This window comes from Podarcis filfolensis, assembly GCF_964270895.1.
Source record: "Podarcis filfolensis genome assembly, chromosome: 12".
Taxonomy (NCBI): domain Eukaryota; kingdom Metazoa; phylum Chordata; class Lepidosauria; order Squamata; family Lacertidae; genus Podarcis; species Podarcis filfolensis.
The window spans coordinates 57,646,624-57,668,882 of record NC_139614.1 but is presented as its reverse complement, the minus strand read 5'-3'; the positions used below and the strand labels follow the sequence as shown (position 1 = coordinate 57,668,882).

At 45.8% G+C, this 22,259-nt stretch overlaps 2 protein-coding genes across 14 annotated transcripts in view; one reads left to right on the top strand and one right to left on the bottom strand.

Annotated features, from left to right (window-relative positions):
• Positions 1-22,259, top strand: part of LOC310745974 (uncharacterized protein) — a 618,230-nt gene that overhangs the window by 513,216 nt on the left and 82,755 nt on the right. The gene's annotated exons all lie outside the window — the stretch shown is intronic.
• LOC310745954 (uncharacterized protein) overlaps positions 1-22,259 on the bottom strand; it is a 63,251-nt gene that overhangs the window by 11,393 nt on the left and 29,599 nt on the right. For 4 of the 13 annotated variants that reach the window (XM_083579309.1, XM_083579319.1, XM_083579320.1 and 1 more), the window contains exons 2-4: positions 5,852-6,356; positions 5,570-5,651; positions 5,227-5,309 (exon numbers count right to left, since the gene is read on the bottom strand). In XM_083579309.1, the coding sequence (XP_083435435.1) occupies positions 5,227-5,309; positions 5,570-5,651; positions 5,852-6,356 (670 nt within the window). Of the gene's footprint in view, positions 1-374; positions 545-5,226; positions 5,310-5,569; positions 5,652-5,851; positions 6,357-17,039; positions 20,006-20,096; positions 20,224-22,259 lie in introns of those variants that run through there. The other 9 variants (XM_083579317.1, XM_083579315.1, XM_083579316.1 and 6 more) reach the window with 3 other exon arrangements.

Sequence of the window (22,259 nt, the reverse complement as noted above, 5' to 3'; positions counted from 1 at the left end):
TTTCTCATCCTCCCAGAGGGGCTCAGACTGATCCCAGCACTTAGTCCGCATCCTCCAGCCTGACTGACGGAGACTCCACAGGACTAGACTGGGCTCTGGACACCCAGGAGACTCCTCTGCTATTGCAGCAAACTCAAGGCTGGGCGGATGAAAGCCATTGTTTCCCCACAAAGCGGTGAGCAGCCTTTGCATAAAGGAAGAACAGGGTTGCAGCCCTCCTGCAAAACCACCCGCCCCCCGGCTTGGCAGAGAGCAAGGAGGGGGTGCAGGACCCTGGGGGGCATGCATGATCTGAACACGGCCCCCCTGCATCCTCGCCTGCAGCCCTGGGACCCCCTTCTCCCCCAAAGGGAGGAAAGAGAGAGGAGACTCACCCGATTGCAGCAGGAGCCACCCAGGCAGCCAAGCTTGCAAAGGAGACACACTAAACATCCACGCCCCGCTTGCAGGAAGTGACCTGCCCCCCCCTTTCTGTCCTCTCCTCTCTAGGAATTCGGCTCAGTTCCTTTTAACCCTTGGCGAGCCGAGCGCCCCAAGCTCATCCCCACCCCTCTCTCTGCGTTTTCTTCCTCCAGAGCCGGAGATGCTGTATTTTGGGGGATCTGAGCTGGTCTCCCCCTTGGCCAGAAAAAGCTTGCAGGGGAAGCGTGCCCCCCCCCCCGGGCTGCATCTCCTTTCATCCCCATCCTTGCCTCCTGCTTGGCTGTAGCCAAAACCAGACAAGAAGGAACCAGATCCCACGTGCAGCTGAGCCACGTTCACGGATCGCCCTTCCCCGCGAGGCTGCGGGCGTCGCGAGTTGAAGGATGGGGGGGTTGAAGGGGGTGGATGTAGGGGGGGTCCCACCCCTTCAAGGCAGCGTGCCTCTCCCACCCCTTCCTTCCCTCCAGTCTTCTGGGGGCCTGATCCTGGACGCCCAGGAAGACACCTCTGCCACTGTAATCCACTGGTCTACAGATGCCTCAGAGGGTTGAGACCCTGGGGAGATGTCCTCAGGGTCTGAAGTCCCAGGTCCTTGATAGCGGTTCCCAAACATTTTTGGGCCGCAGCCCCCTCCCAACACCCCTAGGGCCTCTTACCACATAAAAGCATTATTCAGAATAGCTGTTTGCACAACCCACTAAGGAAGATAAAAGCACAATAAAATTCTAAACAGCAACGGTTGCACATTTATTCAAAATCCAATTAAATATAGTGTGGTACCTCGGGTTAAGTACTTAATTCATTCCGGAGGTCCGTTCTTAACCTGACGCACCACTTTAGCTAATGGGGTCTCCTGCTGCTTCCGCGCCGCCAGAGCACGATTTCTGTTCTCATCCTGAAGCAAAGTTCTTAACCTGAAACACTATTTCTGGGTTAGCGGAGTCTGTAACCTGAAGCGTATGTAACCCAATGTAGCACTCTATGTAGTTTAATTAATTCGTGACAAAACCAATGAACCTGATCAAGTGGTATCAGCTTTTCAAAGTCTGGGAGTTTACACTGCCACCCCTTTGCCTCTTAGTGCCCCCCAGGAACAAAACCCTTCAGGGGGGGTGTCGCTCACTTTGGGGACGACTGTCCTAGAGGAGGCACAGGCTTTAACTGTCGAGGTGGAGCATTCAAGGGGCGGAGCCTAAGGTTAGCAAATAGCGAGCCACATCCATTGGTAATTCCAGGCCACCCCTTAGACAACTTGTATGTTGTTGTTTTTTAAAAGGGGGGGGATTATATGTATATCCTAACCCATAAATACGATATTATTATCATAATACTAATGTAAACATCTTTAGCCTACTACACTTTTGCATTAATTTGTTCCAAATATTGACATATTTACAAGCAGAGTCTACATCTGTAAGCAGTCTGTCCATAAATTGCAAGTGCTATCATATTATTAATCCGCTGATTAAAGGAGATCATGTCTTTGTTCTTCCAGTTCATCAATATCAGTCACTTAGCTACCATTTTTGTTCTCCCGTTAACTTGCATATAGTAGGTATCTAGTTCAAAAAATATTCTCTGCTGCAAATTTTAGTTTCTTCTGATCGGCCATAATTATACAAACCAGCATTTTCTCCCAAAACCTAGTACTGTTAGGTATATAAAAAGGTAAAGGACCCCTGGACAGTTAGGTCCAGTCAAAGACAACTATGGGGTGCGGCGCTCATCTCGCTTCAGGCTGAGGGAGCTGGCTTTTGTCTGCAGTCAGCTTTTCTGGGTCTTGTGGCCAGAATGACTGAACCACTTCTGGAGCAACGGAACACCATGATGGAAGCCAGAGCACACAGAAATGCCCTTTACCTTCCCGCCACAGAGGTACCTCTTTATCTGCTTGCACTAGTATGCTTTCAAACATCTAGGTTCGCAGAAGCTGGGACAGAGCAATAGCAGCTCACCACTGTCAAGTGAATTTGAACCACCAGCCTTCTGAATGGCAAGCCCAAGAGACTATAAACCAATGTTTCAGGGAGACATTGTCCTTACCACATCTTCAGCATAATGCAACCTTAGCAAATCCTTTTTATACAGACTTCTATGTGGTGTCCAATAGATTCTAAAATACGTTCCCACTGTGCAGGTAATATTGACATTTCTCTGACTGAAGCTCCTTCCACATTCAAAGCACTGATATGGTTTCTCCCTTTAAGAATCATTTGGTGGACTGTGAGGGTGGCACTATGACTGAACCTTTTTCCACATTCACAGCACTGATACGGTTTCTCCCCTTTATGAATTCTTCGATGGGAAGTGAGACTTTCCTTCTTGGTGAAACTCTTCTCACATTTTGAGAACTGATATGCTTTGTCCCATGTGTGAATTCTTTGATGGGAATTGAGAGTTACTTTATGGGTGAAGCTTTTCCCACATTCTTTTTTAAATCACTATGTATTCTTTGATGCACCTAAAGAACAGCACTCTGACTGAAGCTTTTTCCACATTCCGAGAACTGGTATCATTTGTCCCCTGTGTGAATTCTTTGATGGACGGAGAGCTGGGCGCTCTGACTGAACCTTTTTTTACATTCAAAGCACTGATACGGTTTCTCCCCTGTATGAGTTCTTTCATGGGAAGTGAGACTTCCCTTCTGGGTAAAGCTCTTACCACATTCCATGCACGAATAAGGTTTCTCCTTGCTATGAGTTCTTTTATGGGAATTGAGATGTGAGTTCCGACTGAAGCTCTTTCCACATTCCAAGCACTGAAATGGCTTCTCCCCTGTATGAATTTTTTTATGGGAAGTGAGAGATAATTTAATGGTGAAGCTCTTTCCACATTCCATGCACTGAAATGGCTTCTCTCCTGTATGAACTCTTTGATGGTTCTTAAGGCTAGCACTGTGACTAAAACTCTTTCCACATTCCAAGCAATGAAATGGCTTCTCACCTGTATGGATTCTTTGATGGGACATGAGACCCGCTCTTTGACTGAATCTCTTCCCACATTCCAAGCACTGAAATGGCTTCTCCCCTGTATGAATTCTGTGATGGAAAGTGAGATTTAATTTCTTGGTGAAGCTCTTCCCACATTCCAAACACTGAAATGGTGTCTCCCCTGTATGAATTATTTGATGTGCTTTAAGGTTGACACTCTGAGTGAAGCTCTTTCCACATTCAAAACACTTATATGGTTTCTCCTCACTGTGAGTTATTTGATGGGAACTGAGATAAGATTTCCGACTGAAGCTTTTTCCACATTCCAAGCATTGATACGGTTTCTCCCCTTTATGAGTTCTTTGATGAGAAGTGAGAATTTCCTTCTGAGTGAAGCTCTTTCCACATTCTAAGCACTGATATGGTTTCTCCCCTGTATGAGTTCTTTGATGTAAAGTCAGACTAGTCTTCCAACTGAAGCTCCTTCCACATTCTAAGCACTTATACGGTTTTTCCCCTGTATGAATTCTTTGATGGAAAGTCAGATTTTCCTTCCGGGTGAAGCTCTTTCCACATTCCAAACAGTGAAATGCCTTTTCTGCCGTATGAGTTGTTTCATGGGATGTGAGATGGACCCTCTGACTGAACCTCTTTCCACATTCCATGCACTGAAATGGTTTCTCTCCTGTATGAATTCTTTGATGGGACCTGAGACCTGTGCTCTGACTGAAGCTCCTTCCACATTCCAAGCACTGATATGGTTTCTCCTGTGTATGAATTCTTAGATGAAGAGTGAGACTATCCTTCCGACTGAAGCTCTTCCCACATTCCAAGCACTGATAGGATTTCTTCCTAAAGAGATTTCTTTGGAGGGGAGTGGAATGGCAGCTCTGACTTAAGCTCTCTATACACTCCAAATATGTATATCGCTTCTCCATTGTGTAGACTTTGTTCTTCATTTCGGAAACATCACCATCTGTAACAGAGAAACAGATCACAGCTTTAGGAAGAAAGGCAGCCCTCGATTATTGAACAATGCTAATTAATGCTTGGGACAGAGGAAGAACTGAAGGGAATTAAATGTAAGGTCTTACTACAAGCTTCACAGCTTTTGTTGACAGGCATTAATGAACATATTTATGGGAACCTGAGTGTCAGGAGTGGGACAGCAATAAATCACACGAAGTAAGTGAAGTTAACTCTTTATGAGAAGAAACTGGCTGCTCAGAAGTGTCAGGCTTCACGATCACAGCAACACTTCTCAGTAGGTCTTGCCCCAATGACTCTAGGATTCTATGATTCCAACATCAGTCATCTCTTTGGTGAATCAAAAACTAACAGAAGCTACTTCAACTTCCCGAACGTCTCTAAAGCCTGAATTTCAAATCCTAAGCAGTTCAGACCAGCCAGATCATGATTTTTAAAAGCAAAACTGGAGGAAGAATATTTACAGACAAAACAGTAGCTAACTCTCCAGTCACAGTTCACTGTGAGGCTGTCAGAACCCCAGATGCTGTGGGTGTTGTTGTTTAGCTCCATTAAAACACTTGAGGTTCATCTCATAGAGATCCATACTGAATTTCAAAAAAGATATTGTAATCCAAAAGGCAGCCTTACTGAGAGAGTCCATAATCCCACGATTCTCCTCCATGACTTCCTTATGCAGAGCTCTCTGGTCAGGATCCAGCAATGCCCATTCCTCGTCTGTGAAATGAACAGCTACTTCTTCAAAACACACCGGACCCTAAAATAAAAAGGGAAAGGTTCTCTTCTTAGACAACATACAGATTATCTACTACACATTGCTCTGTTGTTTTCTGCCTGGCTGCCCCATCTCACAGCCTCTTTTCCCCACAATGCTCCTTCTCCCTACCTGATCTGGTTCCAGAGCTATTGTTTCTCCTCTGCCTCCATGCAAAGATGGAAGAAGAGGTCTTGGCAGCATCATTCTGTCACCTGTGAGAGACAAAGGGAAGTGGCAGGCCATTAGCACATGCTTTTCTTAAGAGCTGAAGCAGTGCACCTCTAACTACAGATGGGCCTTAGAAAAAGTCTCACCTAGTAAGTGCCTTTTAACATTTGTATTTAAAAATACATGTCCCTCATTTGAGATCTTGGACCCAGGTGTCCTCCCCAAAAGATGAAAATAACGCATAGATTAGTTTCCAAATCCACAGAATGTGACCAAATGGAGAAAATAAATCCTTCCTCCTTACCCAGTGGCCTCTCTTTGGTGTCTAACGGAGGCCTCTCTGCCTCAGAGGAATCCAGGCCCATTTCTGCAAAAATAATTGTTTCCTGAAAGAGCAACAAGGATTGAAAACAGAGAATGGAGAGGAAGATAAGAAAAGGACTGGGAGAGGCAAAAGCTTTAGGGGTACCCGATATCATTCCTTGGAGGCTTTCCAAATAAGATTGGGGGATTAAGAGAGAATTTTGGGATACTCTCTCTCATGTTCAGAGCACCTTCAGAATATTCAGAGGAAAGTCTCTCTCACCTGCTGCTCCGCCGGCTTCCTCTCCTCTGCCTGACTCAGGAGGAAACCTTCAGCCAGGGCCACCGCCTGGGAACTGGTCTCCGCTCCACATTCCCGCACCCAGCTCTCTATCTCCGGTGGAACGACAGCCAGGAACTGCTCCAAGATCACCAGGTCCAGCATCTCAGCTTTCGTGTGCTTTTCTGGCTTCAGCCACTGACAGTCAATGTGGTAGAGTTGCCTGCAAACCTCTCGGGGTCCTTTCGCCTCCTGGTAGAACATTTGCCTGAACTTTTTTCTCTGTATATCTGAGCTGAGGGTGTCCTCCTCACCCAGGATCTTTTGCATGGAGCTTTCCCAGAATCCCCCACTGCTCCCAGTTTGGATGGCATGGCCTCTTCCTGCTTCAGGGCCAGCTGAGTCTGGCTCATCCATCTGGGCTCTCAGGAAGCTTCCAAGAGGTCGGAAGGAATCCCTTGTTCTTCTGCCCAGTTCCGTCTGTCCTAAGTAGAGGCGTCTGCAAATCCTACAAAGCAAATACATTGTTCTGTTATGAAACAGATACACAGTCAAGAGAATAAAAAGGTTTCCTGAGAAAGTGTGGGTGACTCTTGCTAGGAACCAGGGCTGGACTGAAACATAGCCCAGACTCTGAACTTTTTTTTCCAAAATGGAAAAGGAGAAGCCAGCACCTAGGTCAGACACCTCCAAATTCAGCCCTCCAGATGTTTTGGGACTACAACACCCATCATCCCTAGCTAGCAAGACCAGTGGTCAGGGATGGTGGGAATTGTAGTCCCAAAACATCTGGAGGGCCGAATTTGGGGGTGTCTGATCTAGGCCTTCTAGAAGGGAACTTACTATGCAAAATGTGCAGGAAGCATAAGGAATTTCTGTTGAATGAATCTGCCTGGTTGCTCCTGTTTTTCAGTGTTTTCAGTCAAAGAATGAAGTCAGAACTGTGACTGACAAGTGACTCATTTCTACGAGTGTAATTTTGACATTAGGCTATAGCCTCTGGAGCCACAGCTGGCACAGTTTGATCTCGCCCCCAGAGGCATACTCTCCCATTGTCTCCTGAGACAAGACGGATACCAACTATCCCTGGGATCCTCAAGCGTTGCTCTCTGTCCCATCCCCACTTCAGGGCCCATTTCCTTCCTGCTTCTGTCTCATTTCCTAGCACCTGGAATCTGCAAAGTTCTCAAGGCAGACTACTGGGGTGGGATCCCTTTTTCTTACCTATCTAGCCACCCCCTGAGGGCCAAAGGAAAGCACTAAAAAGTGAGTCAAGAAGGGCTCACATTCCTACTGGGATTGTAAGGGACCATTTCCAGCTCCGGCTACTTTGCCAGCCACAGTCCCCTTGGGACAGAGATGAGGTGGCCAGGGTATTCCATGCTCAGGATGACATGGGGTTATTGCAATGTCCTCTATGTGGAACTGCCCTTGAAGAAAACTGGCCCAAAATGCGGTGGCCAGATTATTGGTTGGGTCCCCTTTCTTTATAAATGGCATTTCTATCCCATATTTTCTCCAAGGAGCTCAAGGTGGCCTCCATGGGTCTACCCTGTCAGGCTTGCTATCTCTCCCACATACACACACTCGACATGACAAGACACTGGCCATTAATTACTTCATATTTATTAGTCCATCACAAGCCCCAGTTGGAGCTCAGCAATTTCAGTTCTCGCTGGAGGATGGAGTTGCCTGGACTGGGCCCCTCCTCTTCCTTCCCCAACAAGGAAGCCCCCACCGTTTCTTTCTCTCTTTCCTGGCCAACCTGTGAGTTTGGGGCGATTCCACCCCCCCTTACTTCCTCCAAGTCTGAATCACTATCAGAACTGGCAAGTTGCCTTCTGTCCCTCTGGCTCTCTCTTTCGTTTTTCTCTGTGTCCAGAGATCAAGGGACTGCTGCTCCCTGCTTCTTCTCCCTCCCCTCTGAATTCCACGCTTATCTGTTCTCTCTCTGTGCCTGCTTTCATTTGCTGTCAGTGAAGGAACGGTAGCTGACATACACCTGCTCATGGAATCCCTCTCATTACAACCCTTGAGAGCACATTTAATTTCTGTTTTAAAAAGCTGAACTGGCTGCCATTCATTTCCGAGCCCAGTGCAACGTGCTCATATGAGTGCTTCACTTTGGCCCCCAAATATCTGAAGAGCCCCCTCCTGAGTGTGAAGGTTGGCCAAAAGAACCTCTTGGTAGGCTCTTTTCTTAAAAATTAAAAAAAAAACTCCATCTTCCTGTTCCCTTATTCTATTCATTAAATTTGTTAATTCTACATATTCCATCAATTTCATCAATTTCATCTGGTTAGTATTGTTCCCTCTTTCTATTTTGGAGCATATGGCATTCTGGCTGCCGTACTTACTGTATGTAGAGAAACAGATTCTTTTGATCTGTGGGAACATCTGTTCCTAGTATTCTTAATAAAATGGTTCTGGACTTTTAATAAAGGTCTTTTGAAACATTTATTTCATTTAATTATATATCATCTCCCATAAATCTTTGGCTTATTTACATGTCCACCACATATGATATGGGTATTGCTTCAGCAGGTGAGAGCCAAAGTGGTGCCTTCCTTTCAAGCAGGTTTTTAATGTTTGTCCCCTGCAAATTCTTCCTAACTACATGATTCAAATTACTCTTATGTATTCTTATGGCATGCCATAGACATGCATGCCAAGCGAATTTAACATCCTGGTCCTCGTCTTGGTAGTTTCACCCCCCTGAGAGATTTGGGTGGGGTTGGCCCAAGAGCGGGCATCTTGGGGGCAGATCCCCCATTGGGGGATTCCCTCCCCACAGAGGCACCTTCCCCTCTTTCCCATGGCCTCTGACAAGAGAGACATGTGTTTTCAGGACCCAGCCTATTCCTCTGATTATTATTTGTTTTGACTTTAAAAAATATTTTTAAATGGTTGTAAGCTGCTCTGGGTAACTAGTGGAACAGTGGTAACAACGGAAATAATAACAACAGACAAAAATAATAATAATCTGCAGCCTCAAGCATGGAAAATAAACAAACAAATAAAACCTCAAATTACACACAGAGCCTCAAAAATAGAGGCAGGTGGAGGGGCAGTTGGATTCTGCAGAGTTCTGAGCATTTGGCTTGATCGGGTTGATTTTAATTGAAACATAAATCATTATCTTTGCTTGGAAAGCCCCTTCACATTCCATCAATGGACCAACACTTTATATTTTTTTCACTGGTAACAAACAAGGATAAAGGACTGTTTCACCCCACTTAATCTACGCACTTAATCTGCTTCATTGACTATGCAAAGGCCTTTGACTGTGTCGACCACAGCAAACTATGGCAAGTTCTTAAAGAAATGGGAGTGCCTGATCACCTCATCTGTCTCCTGAGAAATCTCTACGTGGGACAAGAAGCTACAGTTAGAACAGGATATGGAACAACTGATTGGTTCAAAATTGGGAAAGGCGTATGACAAGGCTGTATATTGTCTCCCTGCTTAGTTAACTTATATGCAGAATTCATCATGCGAAAGGCTGGGCTGGATGAATCCCAAGCCGGAATTAAGATTGCCGGAAGAAATATCAACAACCTCAGATATGCAGATGACACAACCTTGCTGGCAGAAAGTGAGGACGAATTAAAGAACCTTTTAATGAGGGTGAAAGAGGAGAGCGCAAAATATGGTCTGAAGCTCAACATCAAAAAAACGAAGATCATGGCCACTGGTCCCATCACCTCCTGGCAAATAGAAGGGGAAGAAATGGAGGCAGTAAGAGATTTTACTTTCTTGGGCTCCATGATCACTGCAGATGGTGACAGCAGTCACGAAATTAAAAGACGCCTGCTTCTTCGGAGAAAAGCAATGACAAACCTAGACAAGCAATGACAAACCCAAACCTCTCCATTCTGAAGGAAATCAGCCCTGAGTGCTCACTGGAAGGACAGATCGTGAAGCTGAGGCTCCAATACTTTGGCCACCTCATGAGAAGAGAAGACTCCCTAGAAAAGACCCTGATGTTGGGAAAGATGGAGGGCGCAAGGAAAAGGGGACGACAGAGGACGAGATGGTTCTTGAAGAGACCAGCATGAGTTTGACTAAACTGCGAGAGGCAGTGGAAGACAGGAGGGCCTGGCGTGCTCTGGTCCAGGGGGTCACAAAGAGTCTGACACAACTAAATGACTAAACAACAACAACAACAATCTATGCACTACCCCAGGGGGTCCTGACAAGGTGTTTGGTTATGTGATGCTCAATGTGATCTGTTAACTCTGCTCCATCCTGTTTGCCCTTTTTCTGCTTTTGCTTAAACCTAATCACGAAGCAAGAAGTCAGACTCTGTCTGACCTCTAATAATGAAGATTACGTTGTAGATATTTCCATTAACCTATTGTGCTATTTTTGTGATGTACCAATGAAAGGCCCCCAAGGCCCTTAGGGGGAGAGAGGGGAGACTACCAGATCTCAGAAGGGGGCGCAGAGGCAGCGCTTGCGCAGGAAAATGAAAAAAATGTCTTTTATTTTTGGCGCATATCTTATTTCTGAATGTTTCCGTCCGGCCACAACCTCTATCAACAAAAGTGACTGCTGCATAAACCTAAATGCGGTTTCTTTGCTTGCCATTCTTTTCTCCACAAAGCGCTGAGTATCCATTGTTACAAAGGAAGGTAATAGCAGACCTCCTGCAAAACCACCCGCCCCCCGGCTTGGCAGAGAGCAAGGAGGGGGTGCAGGACCCTGGGGGGCACGCATGATCTGAACACGGCCCCCCTGCATCCTCGCCTGCAGCCCAAAGGGAGGAAAGAGAGAGGAGCCTCACCCGATTGCAGCAGGAGCCACCCAGGCAGCGCTTGCAGAAGACAGAGAAAACCTCCACCGCCCGCCCCCCTTTGCAGGAAGTGACTTGGGAGGGAGGGGCCTTTGTTCTGGAAGACCTGTCCCCCCCCCTTCTGTCCTCTCCTCTCTAGGAATTCGGCTCAGTTCCTTTTAACCCTTGGCGAGCCGAGCGCCCCAAGCTCATCCCCACCCCTCTCTCTGCGTTTTCTTCCTCCAGAGCCGGAGATGCTGTATTTTGGGGGATCTGAGCTGGTCTCCCCCTTGGCCAGAAAAAGCTTGCAGGGGAAGCGTGCCCCCCCCGGGCTGCATCTCCTTTCATCCCCATCCTTGCCTCCTGCTTGGCTGCGGCCAAAACCAGACAAGAAGGAACCAGATCCCACGTGCAGCTGAGCCACGTTCACGGATCGCCCTTCCCCGCGAGGCTGCGGGCCTGGCGAGTTGAAGAATGGGGGGGTTGAAGGGGGTGGATGTAGGGGGGGTCCCACCCCTTCAAGGCAGCGTGCCTCTCCCACCCCTTCCTTCCCTCCAGTCTTCTGGGGGCCTGATCCTGGACGCCCAGGAAGACACCTCTGCCACTGTAATCCACTGGTCTACAGATGCCTCAGAGGGTTGAGACCCTGGGGAGATGTCCTCAGGGTCTGAAGTCCCAGGTCCTAGGTAAAGGTAAAGGGACACCTGACCGTTAGGTCCAGTCGTGGCCGACTACGGGGTTGTGGCGCTCATCTTGCTTTATTGGCCGAGGGAGCCGGCATACAACCTCTGGGTCATGTGGCCAGCAGGACCAAGCCGCTTCTGGCGAACCAGAGCAGTGCACGGAAACACCGTTCACCTTCCCGCCGGAGCGGTACCTATTTATCTACTTGCACTTTGACGTGCTTTCGAACTGCTAGGTTGGCAGGAGCTGGGACTGAACAACAGGAGCTCACCCTGTTGTGGGGATTCAAACAACTGATCTTGGGGATGAGTGTTCAGACCCCTGGGCTCTCACTTGTGGGGTGCCTCAGGGTTCTGTCCTCTCCCCCATGCTTTTCAACATTTACATGCAGCCACTGGGAGAGATCATCAGGAGGTTTGGGCTGGGTGTTCATCAGTATGTGAATGATACCCAGCTCTACCTCTCTTTTAAATCAGAACCAGTGAAGGCGGTGCAGGTCCTGTGTGAGTGTCTGGAGGCGGTTGGAGGATGGATGGCGGCTAACAGATTGAGGTTGAATCCTGACAAGACAGAAGTACTGTTTTTGGGGGACAGGAGGTGGGCAGGTGTGGAGGATTCCCTGGTCCTGAATGGGGTAACTGTGCCCCTGAAGGACCAGGTGCGCAGCCTGGGAGTCATTTTGGACTCACAGCTGTCCATGGAGGCACAGGTCAAATCTGTGTTCAGGGCAGCTGTTTACCAGCTCCATCTGGTATGTAGGCTGAGACCCTATCTGCCTGCAGACTGTCTTGCCAGAGTGGTGCATGCTCTGGTTATCTCCTGCTTGGACTACTGCAATGCACTCTACGTGGGGCTACCTTTGAAGGTGACTCGGAAACTACAACTAATCCTGAATGCGGCAGCTAGACTGGTGACTGGGGGCGGCCGCCGGGACCATATAACACCGGTCTTGAAAGACCTACATTGGCTCCCAGTACGTTTCTGAGCACAATTCAAAGTGTTGGTGCTGACCTTTAAAGCCCTAAACGGCCTCGGCCCAGTATACCTGAAGGAGCGTCTCCACCCCCATCGTTATGCCCGGACGCTGAGGTCCAGCGCCGAGGGCCTTCTGGCGGTTCCCTCATTGCGAGAAGCAAAGCTACAGGGAACCAGGCAGAGGGCCTTCTCGGTAGTGGCGCCCGCCCTGTGGAACGCCCTCCCAGCAGATGTCAAAGCGATAAACAACTACCTGACATTCAGAAGACATCTTAAGGCAGCCCTGTTCAGAGAAGTTTTTAAAGTGTGATATTTTACTGTATTTTTGGTTTCTATGGAAGCTGCCCAGAGTGGCTGGGGAGGCCCAGCCAAAAGGGCGGGGTATAAATTATTATTATTATTATTATTATTATTATTATTATTATTATTATTATATTCTGATCAGCAAGTCCTAGGCTCTGTGGTTTAACCCACAGTGCCACCCATGTCCCTCAGGTCCTAGATAGCGGTTCCCAAACATTTTAGGGCCGCTACCCCCCCAACACCCCAGTGCCTCCTACCAGATAAAAGCATTATTCAGAATAGCCGTTTGCACAACCCACGAAGAAATATAAAAACAATAAAATTCTAAACAGCAACGGTTGCCTTTATTCCAAATCCAATTAAATATACGTAGTTTAATTAATTCATGACAAAACCAATGAACCTGATCAAGTGGTATCAGCTTTTCAAAGTCTGGGAGTTTACACTGCCACCCCTTTGCCTCTTAGTGCCCCCCAGGAACAAAACCCTTCAGGGGGGTGTCGCCCATTTTGGGGACGACTGTCCTAGAGGAGGCACAGGTTTTAAGTGTCGAGGTGGAGCATTCAAGGGGCGGAGCCTAAGGTTAGCGAATAGCGAGCCACATCCATTGGTAATTCCAGGCCACCCCTTAGACAACTTGTATGTTGTTGTTTTCTAAAAAGGGGGGGGGTTATATGTATATCCTAACCCATAAATACGATATCATTATAATACTAATGTAAACATCTTTAGCCTACAACATTTTGTATTAAAAAGGTAAAGGTAAAGTGACCCCTGACCATTAGGTCCAGTCGTGGCTGATACTGGGGTTGCGGCACTCATCTTGCTTTATTGGCAAAGGGAGCCGGCATACAGCTTCCAGGTCATGTGGCCAGCATGACTAAGCCGCTTCTGGAGAACCAGAGCAGCGCACGGAAACACCGTTTACCTTCCCACTGGAGTGGTACCTATTTATCTACTTGCACTTTGATGTGCTTTCGAACTGCTAGGTTGGAAGGAGCAGGGACCGAGCAACGGGAGCTCACCCCGTCGCGGGGATTCGAACCGCTGACCTTCTGATCGGCAAGTCCTAGCCTCTGTGGTTTAACCCACAGCTCCACCCGCGTCCCTTTATTGTTAGTAGGTAGGTGTAAAAAGTATTCCCTGGCTTTCTAGTTTCTATCACTTGGTCCAGAGTCAATACACCTGTTTCCATTAAATTTTTCCATAGTACCATCTTTTTAGCAATTTTTAATATAGGGTTTCCCCACAGGGCAAGTTTGGCATGCGAGTATAGATCAACTTTATTTTTATTAGACAACATGTTCCATATCTTTCTAACTGACTTAGTTGTTTCTAGAGTCACCTGGGATTTCAAATATTTTGATCCTAGTACAGTGGTACCTCTGGATACGAACAGGATCCATTCCGGAGCCCCGTTCGCATCCAGAAGCGAACGCAACCTGCGTCTGCGCATGTGCAGGTCGCGATTCACCACTCCCGCACATGCACGTGATGTCATTTTGACCGTCTGCACATGCGTGAATGGCGAAACCCAAAAGTGATCAACCTGAAGCACATTTAACCCGAGGTATGACTGTATTTTCCAGCCCACCCAAGGGGCTGTATGTGCATATTCTAAGGTCACCCGCGTCGGAAAATTAAGGCCAACAATGAGTTTCCAGTATTTAATACATGACAGTAGATATGTATAAAGTAGATAAGTATAAAGTAGATAAATATAAAGACATTTCCTAAACAGGGAATTTATCATTTGAAAACATGAGATATAGAAACTGCAAGTCCTCTCAAAATATAAATTAATCTGGGAATTATATTCATTTTGAGGGCATTCCACCTTCTCCAAAGTGTAAGGTTCAATGACTTCTGTATATCAATATATGAAGAAATCTCTTCATATATTTATATGGGAATTTATCATTTGAAAACATGAGATATAGAAACTGCAAGTCCTCTCAAAATATAAATTAATCTGGGAATTATATTCATTTTGAGGGCATTCCACCTTCTCCAAAGTGTAAGGTTCAATGACTTCTGTATATCAATATATGAAGAAATCTCTTTTATTATTTTATTTATATTAAGTGTGACTTATTTTTTTATCTCTTGGTATTAAGCTGCCTATATATTGTAGAGATTTGGAACAAATCTGGAATTGATATTCCTTGAAGGAATGTGCAATCAGATTTTGGCCTACTGGCATCAATTCCAATTGGACCAATTAACAGAATAATAGAATAGAATAACCTGATATTTTACCAAAAGCATCTATCATTTGAAATAAACCATAAAACTAGTTTATATTCAAATGTATTGTGAACTACTCTGTGAATCTCAGTGTTGTCTCATGGTGGAAGCCAAGCGTTCTAAGCAGATATTAAAAAGCGATGGCGAGATAGGACATCCTTGTTTGGTTCCTCAGGCCTGAGGAAAGGTGGCAGAGAGATTACCATTCCCTTTGACTCTTGACGTAGGTGCTTCATAGATTACGTTAATCCCTTTTAAGAGATCCAAAGGAAATTCAAATTTAAGTAAAACTACTTCCATGTACTGTTTACGGATTTTGTCAAAAGCCTTTTCAGCATCTAGTGATATAATTACAAACTGGTCTTTATCTTTATTTTGATCTACCAAATCCACCACTAATCTAATATTATCTGCAGTTTGTCTCGCTTTTATAAAGCCGGTCTGGTCACCCTTGACTGGCTATTACCTGATGAATTTGCTAGAGTCCTTCCCAAAGTGTCCAAAGCTCTTGGAAAAAATCCTCCATAAACTTAGTTGCCTGAGCCCAAGTAGGAGAACTGGTAACCCCATTACTATCCATGAGAGTTGAGATTCCAATAGGAACTTGTTGAACAAACAACTTGAATTGGAATGCAAGAAGGGAGGTGTGGGGAAGTCTGGGAAATATAGTAATGAAAATATGAAACTGTAAATTTTAAATTTTTTCTTTTTTCTTTTTTTGCATTTTTTTGTTCTTTTAGATTTCTTTTTGTACTGAATTTGAAAAACTCTAATAAATATTTCATTAAAAAAAAGAGAGTTGAGATTCCAAAATAGTGAGGCTTTTACTTGAGTTGTTTTCACACAAGACAAGATGCATGTTCTCCCTCTGCTGCTGGCTTTCTAGCTGTGGCCTTGAAGCACACTCCTCCGATCCTCTCCCTGGTGCTGATCCTGCCTTCCCTTCCTGACAGCTGGGGACCTGAGCACTAAGGAAGTTCTCCGGCTGGTGCGGTGGTCAGTTTCCCTTGGATAGAACACCCATGTACCACTCAAAGGCTTTACATTCTTCCACTCTCCCTTCTCCTCTTCAGCAGCAGCAGCAAAAAAAGCTGATCCTATTCTAGGCTGCAACAACAGAAGCATAGTGTCTGGATTGAGGGAAGAAATAGTCATGCTGTATTCCAACTTGGTTAGACTCCACCAGAGTTCTGTGTCCAGTTTTGGGCACCACAATTTAAGAAGGATATTGACAAGCTAGAACATGCACAGAGGAGGGTGACCAAGATGATCAAGGGTCAAATGGAAGATGGAGCAAGCTTGTTTTCTGCTGCTCCAGAGGGTAGGATCCAAATGGCTACACATCAGGAAGAAAATTCTGATGGTGACCTCTCCTTCCTTGCAGGTTCATCACCAGAGGTTGAACGACTATCTGTCAGGCATGCTTCAGTAGACATTCCAGCACTGCCATGGCCCTGGTAGTCCCTTCCAACTCTACAATTCTATGTTTCTATGCCTCTCCTGATAGGCATCCTTTGATGGGAAGTGAGTTGGGCTCTCTGACCGAAGATCCGTCCACATTCTGAGCACCGTTAGGCTTTGTCCCCTGTGGGAATTCTTCCATGGGCTGTGAGACTTGTCTTCCGGGCAAAGCTCTTCCCACATTCCAAGCACTTATATGGTGTCTCCTCCCTGTGAGTTCTTTCATGTGAAGTGAGACTTCTCTTCCAACTGAAGCTCTTATATGGCTTCTCCGCTGTATGAATTCTATTTTTTTAATCATTTTTTTTAATTTTTATTTTTTAACAATGTCTATAATCATTACATTACATTCAGATTTCAATTTTCCCCTTCCCTGCGGACTTCCCTCAACTTCCATCACTGGTTTATTACATCTTATATTACATTCTGCTGTTTATATTTACTTCTATATTGTCATATTAAGTGTCCTATTTTTTGTAAAGAAAATTGCAAATGTTTATTTAAATCCTGCCAATGACTCTTTTTTTTGCTGTTGTTTCTGCAGATATGATGTAAAAGGTTCCCATTCTTTTTCAAAGTCACTATTGCCTTTTCCCTGACCGTTTATCTGTTAGCTTTGCCAACTCTGCATAGTCCATCAGCTTCTCTTGCCATTGTTCTGTAGCCTTATGAGGCTCTGCCCTCGGGTGGGGAAAAATATTGCGCCCGGGAAAGGGAAAATGGGAGTCAACAGACACTCAAGGAATCGTTTGGAAGAAAAAGCTTTATTTCTACCATCCACGAACTGGTAGAAGGAGCAAGTGTGATAGTTCACAAACAAGCACGAGTTCACAGCCATTTGCACAGAGTATATATTTCCCTTCCACTTCCCTCCCCTTTCTCCTCCTTCTGAAAAGTTTCTGCCCCATGTGTCTCCTTAGCATGAACAGAAAGTTCCTGTCTCGGGACTATTTTGGACTCTTGGCACCCTTCCCAGGAAAGGGGAATGAGAGCGGTTCAGCATGTCCAAAGATGTTGCAACTGAATGAGATAAAAGTCAGTTCTCAGGCTTGAGTATTCTTGGCAATGACAGAGCCTATTCATTAGCTTTTTGAAGCCTTCTTGTACCGATAAAAGAGTAACATTTTTCCTATGCATCTTGTGAGAAAAGCAGAGAAGAGCAGAGAAAAGCTGTTTTGGATTTCTTTTAGAAGACAAAAGGAATTTTGGACAGTTTTGAGGCCTGGGGTGATTATTGGGGGGGGGGGTGACTTCAGGCCTAGGTGGGGTCAGCTGTCCTCACCTCCTTCAGTTCCTTTGATGATATTTCCCCAGTCTTCCAGTTCTGGAAGACTGGTCCGCTGTATAAATTATTTGCTGGGAAGTGAGATGGGCGCTTCGAACGAAGCTCTTTCCACATTATGAGCACTAGTATCATTTGTCTCCTGTGTGAATTCTTTGATGGACGGAGAGCTGGGCGCTCTGACTGAACTTTTTTTTACATTCAAAGCACTCATACGGTTTCTCCCCTGTATGAATTCTTTGATGGGCTGTTAGATTGACCTTCCAAGCGAAGCTCTTTCCACATTCCATGCACTGATATGGTTTGTCATTGCTGTGAGTTCTCTGATGCGAACTGAGATGGGAGTACCGACTGAAGCTCTTTCCACATTCCAAGCACCGAAATGGCTTCTCACCTGAATGAATTCTTTGATGGAAACTGAGATTTAACTTCTGGGTGAAGCTCTTTCCACATTCCAAGCACTCAAAGGGCTTCTCCCCTGTATGGATTCTTTGATGGGACACGAGACCAATTCTCTGACTGAATCTCTTCCCACATTCCAAGCACTCAAAGGGCTTCTCCCCTGTATGGATTCTTTGATGCCGCATGAGACCAATTCTCTGACTGAATCTCTTCCCACATTCCAAGCACTCAAAGGGTTTCTCCCCTGTATGGATTCTTTCATGCCGCATGAGATCTGCTTTATGAGTGAATCTCTTCCCACATTCCAAGCACTCAAAGGGCTTCTCCCCTGTATGGATTTTTTGATGTGACACGAGACCAATTCTCTGACTGAATCTCTTCCCACATTCCAAGCACTCAAAGGGCTTCTCCCCTGTATGGATTCTTTGATGCCGCATGAGATCTGCTTTATGAGTGAAGATCTTCCCACATTCCAAGCACTTAAACAGCTTCTCCCCTGTATGGATTCTTTGATGGTACACGAGACCTGCTCTTTGAATGAATCTCTTCCCACATTCCAGGCACTCAAAGGGCTTCTCCCCTGTATGAGTTCTTTGATGTGAAGCCAGACAATCCTTCCGGCTAAAGCTCTTCCCACATTCCATGCACTGATATGCTTTCTCCTCGCTGTGACTTCTTTCATGTGAAGTGAGACTGCTCTTCTGACTGAAGCTCCTTCCACATTCCAAGCACTCATACGGTTTTTCCCCTGTATGAATTCTTTGATGGGAAGTCAGACTTTCCTTCTGAATGAAGCTCTTTCCACATTCCAAGCACTGAAAAGCCTTTTCCGCTGTATGAGTTGTTTGATGGGATGTGAGACTTCTTTTCTGGACGAAGCTCTTTCCACATTCCAAACACTGATATGGTTTCTCCCCTGTATGAATTATTTTATGGCCTGTGAGACTTCTTTTCTGGATGAAGCTCTTTCCACATTCCAAACACTGATATGGTTTCTCCCCTGTATGAATTCTTTGATGGGTTGTGAGATGGGCACTCTGAGTGAACCTCTTTCCACATTCCAAGCACTGATATAATTTCTCCCCTGTATGAATTCTTTGATGGGAAGTCAGACTGTCCTCCCGGGTGAAGCTCCTTCCACATTCCAAACACTGATATGGTTTCTCTCCAGTATGAATTCTTTGATGAAGAGTGAAATGATGCTTCTGACTGAAGCTCTTTCCACATTTCATGCACTTATAGGGATTCTCCTTGCTGTGAGTTCTTTGATGGCCTGTGAGACTTATCTTCCGGATGAAGCTCTTTCCACATTCCAAGCACTGATATGGTTTCTCCCCTGTATGAATTCTTTCATGGGCTGTTAAACTGACCTTACAGGCGAAGCTCTTTCCACATTCTAAGCACTTATAGGGTTTCTCCACGCTGTGAGTTCTTCTATGGGAACGGAGATACGATTTCCGAATGAAGCTCTTTCCACATTGCAAGCACTGGTATGGTTTCTCCCCTGTATGAATTCTTTGATGAAGATTGAGATTATCCTTCCGACTGAAGCTCTTTCCACATTCCATGCACTGATACGATTTGTCCTTGCCATGAGTTCTTTGATGAGAACTGAGATTGTAGTACCAACTGAAGCTCTTTCCACATTCCAAGCACTGATATGGTTTCTCCCCTGTATGAATTCTTTCATGGGCTGTTAGATTGACCTTCCAAGCGAAGCTCTTTCCACATTCCAAGCACTTATAGGGTTTCTCCACGCTGTGAGTTCTTTTATGGGAATGGAGATAGGATTTCTGAATGAAGCTCTTTCCACATTCCAAGCACTGATATGGTTTCTCCCCTGTATGAATTCTTTGATGAAGAGTGAGATGATCCTTCCGACTGAAGCTCTTTCCACATTCCAAGCACTGATAGGGTTTCTCCCCTGTATGAATTCTTCTGAAGTTTTCTATACACTCCAAATATTGATACCGCTTCTCCATTGTGTAGATTTGGTCTCCCTCATTCTTCCTTTCTGATTCATCACCATCTGCAACAAAAAAGAAACGGATCACAGCCTCAGGGACTGAATTTCAAAAAGAATTCCAAAAGAGATATTGTAATCCAAAAGGCAGCCTTACCAAGAGACTCCATGATCCCACGATTCTCCTCCATTACTTCCTTATACAGAGCTCTTTGGTCAGGATCCAGCAACTCCCATTCCTCATCTGTGAAATGAACAGCTACATCTTCAAAGCACACCAGACCCTAAAATAAAAAGGGAAAGGTCCCCTTCTTAGACAACATACAGATTATCTACTACACATTGCTCTGTTGTTTTCTGCCTGTTCATTGCTGTTTTGTTTTAATGTAATTGTTTTGCTGTACATTTTTATTATGGATGCATATTTTAATGTTTTAACAAAACTGTTTTTTTGTCTGTATTTTAATGACTGGTATTAAGCTTTTGGGGGAATGGATGGAATGCCACATGGTGATCTTCAAATACCGTATTTTTCTCTCTATAATGTGCACATTTTTTCTCCTACAAAGTAAGGGGATATGTCTGTGCGTGTTATTGAGCGAATGTGTGGTCCCTGGAGCCGACTGACCCGAGTGCAGAGGCAAAAATCAGATCGCGCAGAGGAGGGAAGGCTGCAGAAGCGAGGCTGCTGCTTTCCTGCATTCTGCCTCAGGGTCTTACTGCCCACCCGCTTCTGTTTTCAGTTGCTGTGTTTGCTCAAACGCAACCAAGAGCAGGGAAGACCCCTGCCCTCCTGGCAAGCAGAGGGGAAAGGAAAGGATCGCGTCCTTCCTTCTAATTCCTTCCTAGTCACACTGCGCGCAGGCTCCAGCCCACCCGGCTCAGGTTCCGTCGGCTAGGAGCACAGCCGACAGCCACCACCTCCTCCTCTCCGTGCTCCAGTGCTGCGTCCAGCATTCTAGGGACTCGCAGGCAGCCGGAAAACATGCAGGTTGGGGGGGGGGGGAAGGCTGGCTTGGGAGGGGGGAACTTTTGCCTTCCTTTCCTCCCTCCCGTTAAACCCCTCTCCTGCATTGTTAGCCAGCTGCTTCTCCGCACACCCCTCTCGTGCTCCTTGTCCCTTCTGTTTTTCCTTCCCTCCCCGCTTAAAACGTGGTAACAAAGCACGGATCCACATGGATCCTCAGGATCTTTGCATTGGGTCACCCCAAATTCACCATCAGATCACATAGCATGTCCATGGCTACAGCCTGCACCAAAAAAACCACGCACCCACTGTGCCTGGGGCTGCAATGGTGCAAAAACGTGGTTACAAAGCATGGATCCACATGGATCCTCGGGATCTTTGCATTGGGTCACCCCAAATTCACCATCAGATCACATAGCATGTCCATGGCTACAGCCTGCACCAAAAAAATCACGCACCCACTGTTGCCTGGGGCTGCAAAGGTGCAAAAACGTGGTTACAAAGCATGGATCCACATGGATCCTCGGGATCTTTGCATTGGGTCACCCCAAATTCACCATCAGATCACATAGCATGTCCATGGCTACAGTCTGCACCAAAAAAATCACGCACCCACTGTTGCCTGGGGCTGCAATGGTGCAAAAACATGGTTACAATGCGCAGATCCACATGGATTCTCAGGATTTTTGCATTGGCCTACCCCAAACTCACCGTCAAATCACGTCTGTGGCCACAGCATAAAGTACAAAAATGATACATCCACTATTTCTTTCAGAATTTTTTTTTCTTGTTTTCCTCCTCTAAAAACTACGTGCGTGTTATGGTCAGGTGTGTGTTATAGAGCGAAAAATACGGTAATTCTCTCTGCTCATCGATTCCAGTTTCCCAGATGGAAGGATCCTCTCTTTGCTCTCCCCATCTACTGTTCTGGAGGTGGGGGGAACCTTCACAATGCATTAAAGTCAACTTCAGGGGGTACTGCGGGTCACGGGGAGGGGAATGAGGGGAAAGGTGAATTCTGGCCACTGTTTTTATGATTTGTCAACTATTTAGAAGCCTATTTTAGCATTAAATGTTAAATCTGTAAATAAAACTGCAACTACTGATAAATAATACAGTGGTACCTCGTATTACATACGCTTCAGGTTAAAGACTCCGCTAACCCAGAAATAGTGCTTCAGGTTAAGAACTTAGCTTCAGGATAAGAACAGAAATCGTGCTCCGGCGGCGCAGTGGCAGCAGGAGGCCCCATTAGCTAAAGTGGTGCTTCAGGTTAAGAACAGTTTCAGGTTAAGAACGGACCTCCAGAACGAATTAAGTACGTAACCAGAGGTACCACTGTATTAGCAACAT